The sequence below is a fragment of the Cetorhinus maximus genome, chromosome 5 (genome assembly GCF_964194155.1).
Source record: "Cetorhinus maximus chromosome 5, sCetMax3.hap1.1, whole genome shotgun sequence".
NCBI classification, from domain to species: Eukaryota; Metazoa; Chordata; class Chondrichthyes; order Lamniformes; family Cetorhinidae; genus Cetorhinus; species Cetorhinus maximus.
Genome location: NC_135883.1, coordinates 8,648,540 through 8,664,460, shown reverse-complemented (window position 1 = coordinate 8,664,460; position 15,921 = coordinate 8,648,540). Strand labels below are relative to the sequence as shown.

The 15,921-nt window shown below is 46.3% G+C and overlaps 1 protein-coding gene and 2 non-coding genes across 5 annotated transcripts in view; all 3 read right to left on the bottom strand.

Annotated features, from left to right (window-relative positions):
* Positions 1 to 1,608: 1,608 nt before the first annotated feature.
* trnay-gua (transfer RNA tyrosine (anticodon GUA)) lies at positions 1,609 to 1,694 on the bottom strand. Its single transcript is given in 2 exon segments — positions 1,609 to 1,644; positions 1,658 to 1,694. It is a non-coding gene; the product is annotated as a tRNA-Tyr (tRNA).
* A 4,438-nt stretch (positions 1,695 to 6,132) lies between these two features.
* Positions 6,133 to 6,218, bottom strand: trnay-gua (transfer RNA tyrosine (anticodon GUA)). The gene is given in 2 exon segments: positions 6,133 to 6,168; positions 6,182 to 6,218. It is a non-coding gene; the product is annotated as a tRNA-Tyr (tRNA).
* Positions 6,219 to 12,970: 6,752 nt separating this feature from the next.
* tmem214 (transmembrane protein 214) overlaps positions 12,971 to 15,921 on the bottom strand; it is a 59,612-nt gene continuing 56,661 nt past the window's right edge. For all 3 annotated transcript variants that reach the window (XM_078541497.1, XM_078541499.1, XM_078541500.1), the window contains one exon: positions 12,971 to 15,741. In XM_078541497.1, coding sequence (XP_078397623.1) covers positions 15,615 to 15,741 — 127 coding nt within the window. In that variant the 3' untranslated portion in view covers positions 12,971 to 15,614. The remainder of the gene's footprint in view (positions 15,742 to 15,921) is intronic.

The window sequence follows — 15,921 nt, the reverse complement described above, 5'->3', positions numbered from 1 at the left end:
GCTTCTTAAACTGGATCTATGCTGGTTTTGGACTTACACCGAGCTCAAGAAGACTGAGAGCAGGAGAGACTGCTCCAGCTACAGAGATACGCACCACGCTTCTTCTTCCATCCGTTTGCCAGATCTGGGACCAGTGAACTGCTCTGAGGAGACTGCCTGCTTATGAAGAACAGCACCTCCCTGTTTGCTTCCCCCATCGGTTTGTCTGATCTGGGACCGGTAAACTGTTCTCCCCTTGTTATGTCGAATGTCTTATCTGTTTAACTTATGAAGCGTTTCCAAATGTTTGCTTCTTAGTGAACTCATTTAAAGCTATAAATGACTTTGACCCTCTTTTTGGGAAAGCTGTGACTCCTGGACTAAATCTTGCATTCTCCCCCACTGCCTGCACCCAAATTTCCCCTCCTTACCACAAAACCTTGATCATCCACTAAACATGCCCCTCCCCCACCCCAATCCCCTACCCATTGTTTACTACCCCCTCGCCCCAATCCCCTACCCTCCACCTCCAATCTCCTATTCAACATCCTGTCCTGCCTCCACCCACTGAACACCAACTGCTGTCTAGTTCCTCCCCATCCCAATCCCTGCACTAACTCCCACGCTCTAATCCCTCACCGACCATCCACTAACACTCCCATCACAATCCCCAGTCCGCTGTCCACCAGCACCCTCCCAACAGACCCCTGGCAAACAAACCCTGTCCACTGGTTACTGTTTATTCTCTTCCAACCTTGTCCTGAATCTCTGCCCACGTCCTCTCTCGTTCCCTCAGAACCCCTCATTCCCTCCCAGCCGCACCACCTGGTTATTTCTCCACCAGCCAGTCTCTGTCGAGTCTCTTCTAAGTGGGACCTGTCTCTCTGCAGGGACAGCTGTTGGAATCGTTAAACTGTTGGGCGATGGGCGATGGGTGATGGGCGTTGGACGTTGGGTGTTGGACGATGGGCATTAGGTGTTGGGCGATGGGCGTTGGGCGATGGGGGGGGCGGTTGTTTGCAGCAAGAAATTGAGAAATATTGTGCCCCATTCCAGAAGCATTTCCAACCCTTCTTGCCTGTGCCATCTCTGTTCCTGGGCCATTTAGGTACCAAAATTAAGAGCATATTAGCCTGTACTTTTGAAATGAAAGTGATTGAAAGTAAATTGTGTTTGTGAACATTTTTAAGAAGAAAATCGATGCCGTCTGAGAAAAGGAACCCAACTGGAGGATACGGGCATTGATCCTGCTACCTCCCACAGGCTAAGCGAGCGCTCTACCATTTGAGCTAACCCCCCAGATAATGGAAAAAGGCTGAAGAACGATCATCAGCTGCAGTCACTGCCTCAGAGTTAACATTGGGGGGGCGCTTCCTCAGGGTCCGTTAAACCGCCGCTCCACACGCTTGCGCCTCGCCGCAGGGGGGCCGCTTTGCCACAGTGGTAGGTCTCTGAGTCCCGCGCGCGCGCGTCCTTCACCCCGGCCTTAACCTGATCCTTTCCCGGCAGTAGGGAAGCACCAGCATTTGTCTGGGACCCCGATACCCATTTAACGATCATTGAGATTACCGATGTCCCTTTTGGGTGGGGGTAAAAAGCGGTGGGGGATGGGGGCAAAAAATAACAATGTCCTTCGAGCCGGATTTGAACCAGCGACCTAAGGATGGCTACGGAACAGCTACAGTCCTCCGCTCTACCAGCTGAGCTATCGAAGGTGTGGCTGAGACGTGTGCTCTCCAGGCCTGATGTGTGTACAGCTCTTCAAGCCTGTCACACCTGCCCCGGGCACGTGCTAATAGGGGCGTCAGTCAGAAGCCTGCATTGTGTGGGGAATAGTCACTCACTTGTGACTTTTCCCAGAGCTGCCTGTTATTTCTGCCAAGGACATGCTTCTAACATAGGCCCTGGCACAAAACATTCCTGAAGCCTGTTAAAGTGGGATCTCATGATCCATGTCTAAAGCAACTGAGTAAAGGTTAAACATGATGTCCCAGCAAGCGATAGGCCAGTAGATGACTTACTTCATGGGTTCCAATGGAAATAGGAGGGGTCCACCTTGAATATCTCTCCCTTGCAAAGTGAACATCTGAAAGGTGATTGTCTCATACTATTCACCGGCCCCTAGAAATAAGGTAGATAAATGGGCTCTCAAGAGGGGAAAAAATATTTTGGATGGAGGATCCATGCTTCTTAAACTGGATCTATGCTGGCTTTGGACTTACACCGAGCTCAAGAAGACTGAGAGCAGAAGAGACTGCTCCAGCTACAGAGATCAGCACCACGCTTCTTCTTCCATCCGTTTGCCAGATCTGGGGCCAGTGATCCGCTCTGAGGAGACTGCCTGCTTATGAAGAACAGCACCTCCCTGTTTGCTTCCCCCATCGGTTTGTCTGATCTGGGACCGGTAAACTGTTCTCCCCTTGTTATGTCGAATGTCTTATCTGCTTGTTTAGCTTATGAAGCATTTCCAAATGTTTGCTTCTTAGTGAACTCATTTAAAGCTATAAATGACTTTGACCCTCTTTTTGGGAAAGCTGCGACTCCCGGACTAAATCTTGCATTCTCCTCCACTGCCTGCACCCAAATTTCCCCTCCTGACCTCAAAACCTTGATCATCCACTAAACATGCCCCTCCCCTACCCCAATCCCCTGCCTATTGTTTACTACACCCTCGCCCCAATCCCCTACCCAGCCCATTACCCTCCACCCCCAATCTCCTAATCACCATCCTGTCCTGCCTCCACCCACTGAACACCAACCGCTGTCCAGTCCCTCCCCATCCCAATCCCTGCACTAACTCCCACGCTCTAATCCCTTACCCACCATCCACTAACACTCTCATCACAATCCCCAGTCCGCTGTCCACCAGCACCCTCCCAACAGACCCCTGCCAAACAAACCCTGTCCACTGGTTACTGTTTATTCTCTTCCAACCTTGTCCTGAATCTCTGCCAACGTCCTCTCTCGTTCCTTCAGAACCCCTCATTCCCTCCCAGCCACACCACCTGGTTATTTCTCCACCAGCCAGTCTCTGTCGAGTCTCTTCTAAGTGGGACCTGTCTCTCTGCAGGGACAGCTGATGAAATCGTTAAACAGTTGGGTGTTGGGCGATGGGCGTTGGGTGTTGGGCGATGGGTGATGGGCGTTGGGCGATGGGTGTTGGGCGTTGGGTGTTGGACGATGGGCGTTAGGTGTTGGGCGTTGGCCGATGGGTGGGCGGTTGTTTGCAGCAAGAAATTGAGAAATATTGTGCCCCATTCCAGAAGCATTGCCAACCATTCTTGCCCATCTCTTTTCCTGGGCCATTTAGGTACCAAAATTAAGAGCATATTAGCCTGTACTTTCCAAATGAAAGTGATTGAAATTGCGTTTGTCAACATTTTTAAGAAGAAAATCGATGCCGTCTGAGAAAAGGAGCACAACTCGAGGATGCGGGCATCAATCCCTCTACCTCTCACACGCTAAGCAAGCGCTCTACCATTTGAGCTAATCCCCCGGATAGTGATCCAGGCAGGAAAATGGCTGAAGAACGATCATCAGCTGCAGTCACTACCTCAGAGTTAACATTGGGGGGCGCTGCCTCAGGGTCCGTTAAACCGCCGCTCCGCGCGCGCGTGCCTCACCGCAGGGGGGCCGCTTTGCCACAGCGGTAGGTCTCTGAGTCCCGCGCACGCGCGTCCTTCACCCCAGCACTAACCTGATCGTTTCCCGGCAGTAGGGAAGCACCAGCATTTGTCTGCCCCCCCGATACCCATTTAACGACCATCGAGATTACCGATGTCCCTATTGGGAAGGGGTAAAAAGCGGTGGGGGATGGGGGCAAAAAAAAGCAATGTCCTTCGAGCCAGCGACCAAAGGACGGCCACGGAACAGCTACAGTCCTCCGCTCTACCAGCTGAGCTATCGAAGGCGCTGCCGAGCAAAGCGCTCTCCAGGCCTGATGGCTGTACAGCAGAGGAAATAGTCGTCATTCCTGCTGCTCTGCTTCTGATTGGTCAACTGGGCAGGAGCAGGGCACAGGCGCTCTTCAAGCCTGTCACACCTGCCCCGGGCACGTGCTAATAGGGGCGTAAGTCAGAAGCCTGCACTGTGTGGGGAATAGTCACTCACCTGTCACTTTTCCCAGGGCTGCCTGTTATTTCTGCCAAGGACATGCTTCTAACATCGGCCCTGGCACAAGACATTCCTGAAGCCTGATCAGGTGGGATCTCATGACCCATATGTAAACCAACTGAGTAAAGCTTAAACATGATGTCCTAGCAAGCGATAGGCCAGAAGATGACTTACTTCATGGGTTCCAATGGAAATAGGAGGGGTCTACCTTGAATATCTCTCCCTTGCAAAGTGAACATCTGAAAGGAGATTGTCTCACACGTTATTCACCGGCCCCTAGAAGTAAGGCAGATAAATGGGCTTTCAAGAGGGGAAAAAATATTTTGGATGGAGGATCCATGCTTCTTAAACTGGATCTATGCTGGCTTTGGACTTACACCTAGCTCAAGAAGACTGAGAGCAGAAGAGACTGCTCCAGCTACAGAGATCAGCACCACGCTTCTTCTTCCATCCGTTTGCCAGATCTGGGGCCAGTGAACCGCTCTGAGGAGACTGCCTGCTTATGAAGAACAGCACCTCCCTGTTTGCTTCCCCCATCGGTTTGACTGATCTGGGACCGGTAAACTGTCCTCCCCTTGTTATGTCGAATGTCTTATCTGCTTGTTTAGCTTAAGAAGCGTTTCCAAATGTTTGCTTCTTAGTGAACTCATTTAAAGCTATACATGACTTTGACCCTCTTTTTGGGAAGCTGTGACTCCCGGACTAAATCTTGCATTCACCCCACTGCCTGCACCCAAATTTCCCCTCCTGACCTCAAAACCTTGATCATCCACTAAACGTGCCCCTCCCCCACCCCAATCCCCTACCCATTGTTTACTACCCCCTCGCCCCAATCCCCTACCCAGCCCATTAGCCTCCACCCCCAATCTCCTATTCACCATCCTGTCCTGCCTCCACCCACTGAACACCAACCGCTGTCCAGTCCCTTCCCATCCCAATCCCTGCACTAACCCCCATGCTCTAATCCCTTACCCACCATCCACTAACACTCCCATCACAATCCCCAGTTCGCTGTCCACCAGCACCCCTTCACCAGACACCTGCCAAACAAACCCTGTCCACTGGTCACTGTTCATTCTCTTCCAACCTTGTCCTGAATCTCTGCCCATGTCCTCACTCGTTCCCTCAGAACCCCTCATTCCCTCCCAGCCGCACCACCTGGTTATTTCTCCATCAGCCAGTCTCTGTCGAGTCTCTTCTAAGTGGGACCTGTCTCTCTGCAGGGACAGCTGATGAAATCGGTAACCAGTTGGGTGTTGGGTGTTGGGCGTTGGGTTTTGGGTGATGGGCGTTGGGCGATGGGTGTTGGGTGATGGGCGTTGGGTGATGGGTGTTGGGCGATGGGCGTTGGGCGTTGGGCGATGGGTGTTGGGCAATGGGCGTTGGGCGATGGGGGGACGGTTTGTTGCAGCAAGAAATTGAGAAATATTGTGCCCCATTCCAGATGCATTGCCAACCCTTCTTTCCTGTGCCATTTCTGTTCCTGGGCCATTTAGGTACCAAAATTAAGAGCATATTAGCCTGTACTTTCGAAATGAAAGTGATTGAAATGAAATTGTGTTTGTGAACATTTTTAAGAAGAAAATTGATGCCATCTGAGAAAAGAAAGTACAACTGGAGGGTGGGGGCATCGATCCCACTACCTCTCACATACTAAGCGAGCGCTCTACCATTTGTACTAATCCCCTGGATAGCAATAAAGGCCGGAAAATGGCTGAAGAACGATCATCAGCTGCAGTCACTACCTCAGATTTAACATTGGGGGGCGCTGCCTCAGGGTCCGTTAAACCGCCGCTGCACGCGCACACGTGCCTCACCGCAGGGGGGGCCGCTTTGCCGTGGTGCCATGGTGGGAGGTCTCCGAGTCCCGCGCACGCGCGTCCTTCACCCTGACCCTAACCTGATCGTTTCCCGGCAGTAGGGGAGAGCACCAGCATTTGTCTGGCCCCCCAATACCCATTTAACGACCATCGAGATTGCCGGTGTCCCTATTGGGTGGGGGTTAAAAGTGGTGGGGGATGGGGGCCAAAAAAAAAAATGTCCTTCAAGCCGGAATTGAACCAGCGACCTAAGGATGGCCACGGAACAGCTACAGTCCTCCGCTCTACCAGCTGAGCTATCGAAGGTGCTGCTAAGTTGGGTGCTCTTCAGGTCTGATGTGTGTACGGCAGAGGAAATAGTCGTCATTCCTGCTGCTCCGCCTCTGATTGGTCAACCAGGCAGGAGCAGGGGCGCAGGCGCTCTTCAAGCCTGTCACACCTGCGCCCCAGGGCGCGAGCCGCCCGGCAAGAGGCGGGAGGCTTGGAACGTCCTCCGCTGCAAATGGTGATTTTTCAATGGAAACTTTCGACAAAAGCGTGAGAATCTTACACCAACTTTAAAAATTACGTTTCAGGTCGGTGGCTGCGGACACTTGTGGGGCAAAAGGAAGGGAATGACTGAAAGGTGCTTACCTGTCACACCTGCGCCAATGTGGGAGGTGCAGGGTGATCACCGCGAGGAGAGGCTGCCATTGCTTCGGTCAGGCAGTCAGGCTGCATCTAGCTGTGTGCGTAGACCCTCAGTACGCAAACACCAAGTGTAACTACGTGCTGAGGTTCTACCTGTCCCCGGTGTTGCGAAGGATGGGTCTGGCCATGCTGCCGCGGAACGTTCCAAGTAGTTGGACCACCTGTCCCCTGGTGGAAAAATTTATGCAGAGAAACACCTTTGACCACAGGTCCATCAGGCAGTGGTCGGCACGTAATGTCTTATGAGGCCCTACGGGAAAAAGAGAGGGTGCATCCTGTGGGATGGTTCCCCGAGCAGACTGTCAAAGTCATTTGGCAGGACGCCTCATCGCCAGAACTTTCCAACAAGCACCAAGACATAGCTTGGCTGGTGGTGAGAAAGGCCCTCCCCACTAGATCCTACACGCCAGGAGTCTCACCCCCTCTGCACATTGCCCTCAAGGTGGCTGTGGTGGCGACGAGACCGTTGTTCACCTCCTTGTAAATTGTGCCTTTGCAAAGAAGGTCTGGAGAGAGATGCAGTGGTTTCTGTCGAGGTTCATCCCGATCAGTTCTGTGACACAGGACTCTGTGCTCTTCGGGCTGTTCCCAGGGACACACACCAAGACAAACATCAACTGCAGCTGGAGGATCATCAACTCAGCTCTTTGGTCTGCCCGAAACCTTTTGGTCTTCCAGCACAAAGAGTTGTCCCCGACCGAGTGTTGCAGACTGGCACATTCCAAAGTCCAGGACTACGTGCTGAGGGATGCACTCAAGCTTGGGGCAGCCACCGCAAAGGCACAATGGGGAAAGGTCGCTGTCTAAGACCTTTATGCCACAGTGCACCGAGGGGCTGGGAACTGTTGAGAGCCCCTCGGGCTGTACAGCTCAAAATGAATGTCTGCATTGAATACTAATTGTATTATAATTGTATTGAAGCACCTCAGATTGCAACATGATGTATGTTGATAACTCCAATACCATTGTCTGCATTGACCAGATTGAAACATTTGTAATATTCAATGATTGTATTCATGCACCTTGTGATCCATGTGTAAAAGTTGAAACTGATTGTACTTTTGTGATTGTGATTTTGAAAAAGTTTGGAATGTTCTTCCAGATATTTTATGAATAAAGTATATTTTTCAAAAAAGAAGACAGGCAGTCGCCCCTAGACAAACTGCTAATTCCTGACGAACTGACTAAGGCCCTTGAGTCCTTCGAGAAGAGTAAAACTCCCGGAAGCGACGGCTTGCCGGTGGAGTTGTATTCGGCTCTGTGGGACTGGATTGGCCCAGACCTGCTAGAATTGTACAAGAGTATGCTTCTGGCCGGCAGCATCCATGAGGAAAGGCATCATCACCCTCATCTACAAGCACAAGGGGGAAAGGGAGGAAATTAGAAATTGGTGACCCATTTCACTGTTGAATGTGGACTATAAGATTCTGTCCAAGGTCATCGCCAATCGGGTCAAGTCCACTCTGGAATTGGTGATCTACCCTGACCAGACCTGCGCTGTGCCAGGCAGGAAGATCTCTGACAGCCTCGCACTGCTCAGGGATACGATTGCTTATGTGCAGGACAGGGGTGTGGACACCTGCCTCATCAGCCTGGATCAGGAGAAGGCCTTTGACAGAGTATTGCACACATACATGGTGGATGTGCTCTTCAAAATGGGATTTGGGGAGGGAATTCGCATTTGGATCCAACTGCTCTACACTAACATCAGTAGCGCAGTCTCAATCAATGGGTGGGAATTAGATAGCTTTCCTATTAAATCTGGAGTCAGGCAGGGCTGCCCTCTCTCCCCTGTCCTGTTTGTGTGTTGCTGAGTCCATCAGGAAGTATCCGGGCTTAAGAGGAGTGACAATCCCAGGCAGTGGAGGCACTCAGGTCAAAGCCTCCCTGTATATGGACGATATCGCCGCCTTCTGCTCGGATCCACTGTCAGTGCGCAGACTGATCCACATCTGCGACCAGTTCGAACTGGCCTTGGGAGCCAAGGTAAATCGTGGGAAGAGCGAGGCCATGTTCTTTGGGAACTGGGCTGACCGATCCTTTGTCCCCTTCACTATCAGGGCTGACGGCCTGAAGGTGCTGGGGATATGGTTTGGAGGGACCGGGGCATGCGTTAGAAACTGGAAGGTGCGAGTGTCTATGGTGCAAAGAAAACTGGGCATGTGGGAGTGACGCTCACTCTTCATTGCGGGTAAGAACCTGGTCATCAGGAGTGAGGCACTCTTGCTGTTGCTGTACGTGGCGCAGGTCTGGCCCATTCCACACTCCTGTGTGGTGGCGATCACCCGAGCCATCTTTCGCTTTATCTGGAGGTCGAAAATGGATCGTGTCCGCAGGGACACAATGTACAAGCCTCTAGATAAAGGGGGAAAAAACGTGCCCAACATCGCTCTCATACTGATGGCCACCTTTGTGTGTGGCTGCATCAAACTGTGCGTAGATCCTCAGTACGCAAACACCAAGTGTCACTACATGCTGAGGTTCTACCTGTCCCCGGTGCTGCGAAGGATGGGTCTGGCCACGCTGCCGCGGAACGCTCCAAGTAGCTGGACCGTGCCATACCACCTGTCTTGTCCTTGGTGGAAAAATTTATGCAGGGAAACACCTTTGACCATAAGTCCATCAGGCAGTGGTCGGCATGTAACGTCTTAGAGGCCCTGCGGGAAAAGGAAAGGGTGGATCCTGTGGGATGGTTCCCTGAGCAGACTGTCAGGGTCATTTGGCAGAATGCCTCATCGCCAGAACTTTCCAACAAGCACCAAGACATAGCTTGGCTGGTGGTGAGAAAGGCCCTCCCCGTCAGATCCTTCCTACACGCCAGGAATCTCATCCCCTCTGCAGGTTGCCCTCGAGGTGGCTGTGGTGGGGACGAGACCGTTGTTCACCTCTTTGTGGATTGTGCCTTTGCAAAGAAGGTCTGGAGAGAGAGATGAAGTGGTTTCTGTCGAGGTTCATCCCGATCAGTTCTGTGACACAGGACTCTGTGCTCTATGGGCTGTTCCCAGGGACACACACCGAGACAAACATCAACTGCAGCTGGGGATCATCAACTCGGTGAAAGACGCTCTTTGGTCTGCCCAAAACTTGTTGGTCTTCCAGCGCAAAGAGTTATCCCCGACCGAGTGTTGCAGACTGGCACATTCCAAAGTCCAGGACTACGTGCTGAAGGACGCACTAAAGCTTGGGGCAGCCGCCACAAAGGCGCAATGGGGAAAGGTCGCTGTCTAAGACCTTTCTGCCACAGTGCACCTGGGGCTGGGAGTCCCCACCCCCACTAGGGCTACCTGTACCTTGCTCGTCCTTTCTCCTCTTAATGTCACCTATTAGCACATTCCTTTGATAATACCACCACTTCAACACCTCTTTGTCCTTTTGTTTATGACATCTTTTGGCTATCTCCACCTATCACTGGCCCTCTATCCAGCTCTACCTGTCCCACCCCCCCCTTAAACCAGTTTATATTTCACCACTTTTCTATTTTTCCTTAGTTCTGTTGAAGAGTCACACAGACTCGAAACGTTAACCGTGTTCCTCTCCGCAGATGCTGTCAGACCCGCTGAGTTTTTCCAGGTATTTTTGTTTTGGATTTCTAGCATCTGCAGTTTTTTGCTTTTATCTATATTTTAGAGCAGTGGTTCTAATACCATTCTCCGAGGAACACCATTGTATACCTCCCTCCAGCCTGAAAAACAACCTTTCACCACTACTCTCTGCTGCCTGTCTCTTACCCAATTTTTTATCTATGCTTCCATTGTCCCTTTAATCTTAGAGGCTTTAATTTTGCTAACAAGTCTTTATGTGATACTTTCTCAAACTCCCTTTGAAAATCTATACCACACTAGCTTCATGAATCCTTTCTAACTCCGTAAAAAAGTGATCAAATACAATTTGCTTTTTATAAATCAGTGTTGACTTTTGTTTATTAGCCTATACTTTTCCAAATACTGATTGATTTTGTCTTGGACTATTGTTTCTAAAAGTTTCATCACTACCGATACAAGGCTGACTTGCCTGTAGTTGCTGGGTTCATTGTTCTTCCTTTTTTTTTTGAACAGTGTAATATTTGTAATTCTCCAGTCCCCTGGCACCACCCCCATGTCCAAGTATAATTGGAAAATGCTGGTAAAACTCAGGTCTAGTAGCAGCCGTGGAGAGAGAAATTCTTCTCTCTCTACAAATACTGCTAGTCCTGCTGAGTTTCTCCAGCGTCTAGCAGCATCTGTGGAGAGAGAAACGGTTAACGTTTTGAAGAAGGATCATATAGACTCGAAACGTTAATTCTGTTTCTCTCTCCACAGATGCTGCTATACCTGAGTTTTTCCAGCATTTTCTGTTTTTGTTTCAGATTTCCAAGATCCACAGTACTTTGCTTTTATATAATTGGAAAATTGTGGCCTGAGCCAGGAATGCATCCCAACCAGACCTTTCTATTTTGAGGACAGCCAACCTTATAAGTGCCTCCTTTATATCAATTATCTTATCCAATATTGCTACTGCCTTCTCCTTTACTGCTATATTGGCAGCATCCTCTACTCAAGAGAAGACAGTCTTTGTGGTAATGGTATCCCGATGGGTAAAATGAAACAGTAGAGATTAGAACATTAAATATCTAAAATTACACCTGTGGAGTTCATGAAGAGGATGGGAAGCCAGGAAGGAAGATGCCGAGTTAGTTGTACTTGGAGGTGATAGATATATATATACATTTCAGTCGCAGAGGTAGAAGCAGGAGTGGGCAATTTTGTAGAATGGAAGTAAGCAATTTTGTTGTGGATGTAAGGTCAAAGTTAAAAACTCAGCTCAAGATCAAAATATAACCACAATGACACAGGGGCAGGCATAGTTCTGGAGCACAAGTCTTCAGTGCTATTGCCAGAGCGGTTGTCAGGGCCCATAGCCTTTGCAGCATCCAGTAACTTCTGCCATTTGTTGATAAAAGACTGGCCCAAGGTGCCAACTGACCCCCACTCCAATGATCCACTGCTATTAATACTCACTACCCTCCAAAATACTATTTCCTTGTCAATTATTCCCAATTGGTCATTTGCATTTAGCTACCAAATTCTTACCACCCCAATCTTTCAAATATTCTGCCTCCTGAACTGCTTACTACCCAATCACAACACAACTCCTCTATCAGGTACACACTACTCCACCAAATCTTTGCTACTATCATACTCAAAACTTTGTCTCTGTCCTTTGTTAAACTAACCTTCTCCCTAAATCCTTACATCGTCCTGTTATAATGTAGTTCATTCAGCTCATTGTGAACACTTCCCATCAAGATATGTTTTGCTACTTGGAATCAAAGTGGAGACATTTGTACTAACTCGCCATGTATCAGTTACTCAAAATATATCCTCTGGTCTATCGTACTCAGCAATAGCGAGCTAACTGCAACCTTTGCTTCCGTCTGCATTCTCTTAATAATGAAGGAATAGTACAAATTTTCAAATGCATTTTATTGTGCAAAAAAAATTGCAATTACAACTAGAGGCTCAAATAGTCATATGTTCAGTTTAGCAGATACCATTATGTAATGGGCCCTTTCCTTTGACTTCCTCTTTTAGTTAACATCCAAAGACCATTCCCAGCAGACTATAAACTGTTATTACCTCTTCAGCCAGAAATGACAACTCATTAGAGTACTATCTCCAATTTCAGTTGCTTCTTTTCCTTTCAAGGACAGATGATATCATCAGAATCAAGCCTCAAAATACATGGATCAGTGTGGACCGTCCTGTACACAGACTGAACAATTCTTAGATGTATCTACCATCATTAAATTTTTTTAAAACTTTATTCTTTTATGGGATGTGGGTGTCATTGGCCAGCATTTGTTTCTTCTCTCCAATTGCCCATGAACTGAGTGGCTTGCCAGGGCATTTCAGAGGACAGTAAGAGTCAACCATATTGCTATAGATCTGGAATCACATATGGGCCAGATAAGGGAAGGACAGCAGATTTCCTTCCCTAAAAGCCATTAGTGAACCAGATAGGTTTTAATGACAAGGGATGATAGCTTCATGGTCACCATTATTGAGACTAGCTTTGAATTTAGATTTTTATGAATTGAATTCAAATTCCACCACCTGCCATGGTGGGATTTGAACCCATATCACCAGAGTATTAGCTGGGCCTCCACTGTGCCACCATCTGTCTCTCTGCCCCCCACCCCCACCAATGCTCAACTAGCTGGTAGCCCAATGACAATAGCACTTTTCCACCTGTTCGGGCATGATGGATAAAATTGCCTTTTGAGATCTACAATATCCTGTAGTAAAATCTGCTTTGCAAAATGAGAATATTGTTACAAGGAATATTGAAAAGTTAGAAGTGGCATTTACAAGCATAAATAAGACGACATATTGATTAAATACCCTTTTTATTTTCACCAGAAATAAATTCATGATTGAAATTTACATTAAGACAACACGCTGTGCAGCAGAATTAACATGTATTTGGCCAGTCTGCATTACGTTCACCACTTACATCCATCACTCTGGTCCCATAATCAATATGTACATATAGAATTTCTTTGGGTTAAAATTACCCCTTAATAAATTAGTCAATGAGCAAGGTAACAGTATTTCGCCTCAAAATCAAAAAAAGTGTCAAATATAAATGGAGGCAGACAACTTTTCTACCTTGTAAAATGGTTTAGTAAACAAGAACTTTGCTTTTAGTATTTTGGATAGGTGAGGAGAGAAAGTGGAAGTAGAGGGCTTTAAGCAAAACGACAATGACTGGAAACAACCGTGTTTTTATATAACTGCCAACTTAATGTACTTATAAGTGAAACTTAAACTATATTCAAACTTAAGATATGTTACAAATTAGTTAAACAGTACAAATGTTGGCTACATTTTTTCACAATATATTCCTTTTGTCCTTTCCCATTAATTTATATGCATCATTTGGAAGAATATTTGTTGCCACACTGAAGCTAGTTGGTATTGGAAAAATAATGGACGAATTACATTTAAAAACAGAGCAAAAATATTTCTGCAAGTACCTCCACATCACTTTGGTCTCCTTTAGAAAATATGAAAAAAGTGTTCATAAAGTGTTTGGCAAACTTTAGCTTGTTTGAAGAATAAACAATGCAAGTCTTTAAATAAGGTAAGCACAAATGTACATTGTATGTATTTTATAAATGTATTGTATTGATAACTGAAAGGTTTTCTGGGTTAATGTAAGATGTTAGCCCCTTTAAAAAAATCAACTGCCAATAAAGGAGTCTTCAAAAAAGCAGAGTGGCAGTTGGAGCAATTCCTTTCAACCATGCAATCATCCAGAAGTGAGCAACTGGGCAGACCTAGAGTCTGGAACTCCAGACTATTTAAAGTAATGATACAACCAATCATGCAGACCCTACAATCATGCTTGAAATAATTTTACACATTACCAGTCAAACACCAATATCATCAGGCATATATTTCATCATCCAAAAACTGAGCCACAATATAACTTATTTTCTTGATGCAAAGTTTATTTCATTAATATAAATTGTCTTTAGTATTCCAGATGTAATGCAGCAGCTATGATCGTAGGAACCCTCATGCACATAGATCAAATACATTGACTTGACCTGGGCATGTCTTAATCACAAGTAACTTAAATGCCAATTAAATGAAATTACAAAAAGGAATTGTCTCATTACGCAAGGTTATAGAACAAATGGAGATTCTGCATTTAAAATACTGTAAAGTCTTGTACTTTGTGCAAGTCAATATATTTCAAAACCCAAATGTTATCCAAGGATTGGACATGAAGGAACAGGCTAGAATGGGATAACAACATCAATATCACTAGTAGGGCAACTGACGAGATGTCATCTGGAAATTTGCTCTTTTGGCTTGTGAAGTCGAGTCAGTTATCTTAATTACATTTTATAGGCATTGGATTGATGGACTGGTAACCGCTACAAATACAGCATGATCAAAACAGCAGAGACAGACAGACAGACAGAGGGAGAGAGAGAGGGGTACTTGCTTTAAAATACCTCCGCTATGACTGGGAAAGATAATAAAAATGTTTAGTGTAACCTAGTCATGCCTTTAAAATGGACATCGTTGAAGTGATCTTGGTTGTACTGTCATTCTTATGCTACTATTGAAGTATAGGAGTTTTCGGCCATTTGGTAGGAGGATGCACGTCTGATGTTAAACAAAAAAGGTATAATTACCACTAAGAGGCAATTCAAAAATAGATTTCAGGCCATGTATCAGTATTTACAGTTTTCAGAAGCAACCTGAAATTAGAAATGCTACATTGCCTAGACGACTATTTTTTGCCAAATTAAAAATTGTCACCAGGCAAAAAATATTGGCAACCCATTTCAAATGTCATCACAGCCAAAGTTAATGAGTACTGTTTAACTAAAAAGCTAAAGCTGAAAACATTACACAAATATTTTACATAAAAAACTTTTACAGAATTGCAGCACAAATGGCTTTAATAATTTACTATGATAATCAGAGATATAAATCACTGCAACTCTACAAGTTAGTCATCAGTTGTTACTGTTGCAGTTACTTAAAAATACACAAGTTGTCCCATCAAATTTTGAGCATACCTGGCTTGTATGGCATTGGATTTTGTTTTTAAAATACTGTAATTTTATTAAACCATGTTGAAATCAAAACTCTAATTATGGCAGCAAGATATGAACAGCTGTTATTACACTATGTTAAACATTTTTGAACATTGCAGCTCTAAATTAAGTTTATCATCCAATGTTGTAATGTGTAGAAAATAATGTGTAAAGTCAATATAGAAGACACCAATGGTTAAACATCTTTAAGAGTTCTGAAAAAAGTGGGTACAAAATACATGCACTGGAGAGGTAAAAATTGTTATAACAAAAGCAAAGAATTAAGTGGCATTTGTACTCTTGGTTCAATTAATTCTCAGTCCTCTCCACAGCAGGAACAAAGTTAACTCCCTTCAAGAATGCTCCAGCTGAACAACTGCTGTTCCCAAAATGGCATGGAATATACTTCTTGTCGTTTAATGATTGGAGATCATAGAGGCGGCCCAGTTTTTGACAGCTGTCATTGTGTTCTGCAGATAACTCCACGTAAAGTGTGTCGTGTTCACAAAATGTGTCTTCATACAGTCCCAACTGATTTCACCCCTGAAGTTTGGCAAACAGGCAAGATGTAGCACAAACATATTAAATATAGAATGTTATAAATGTAGAGTTTCAGAACAAATATACTATGTGGTTCCAATCAAACTGTAGTCATAATGGAATGCCTCTAATTCAAGTTCAGCATCCCAAAAGCATCAGTTTACAGTTACCTTGAGCACATAA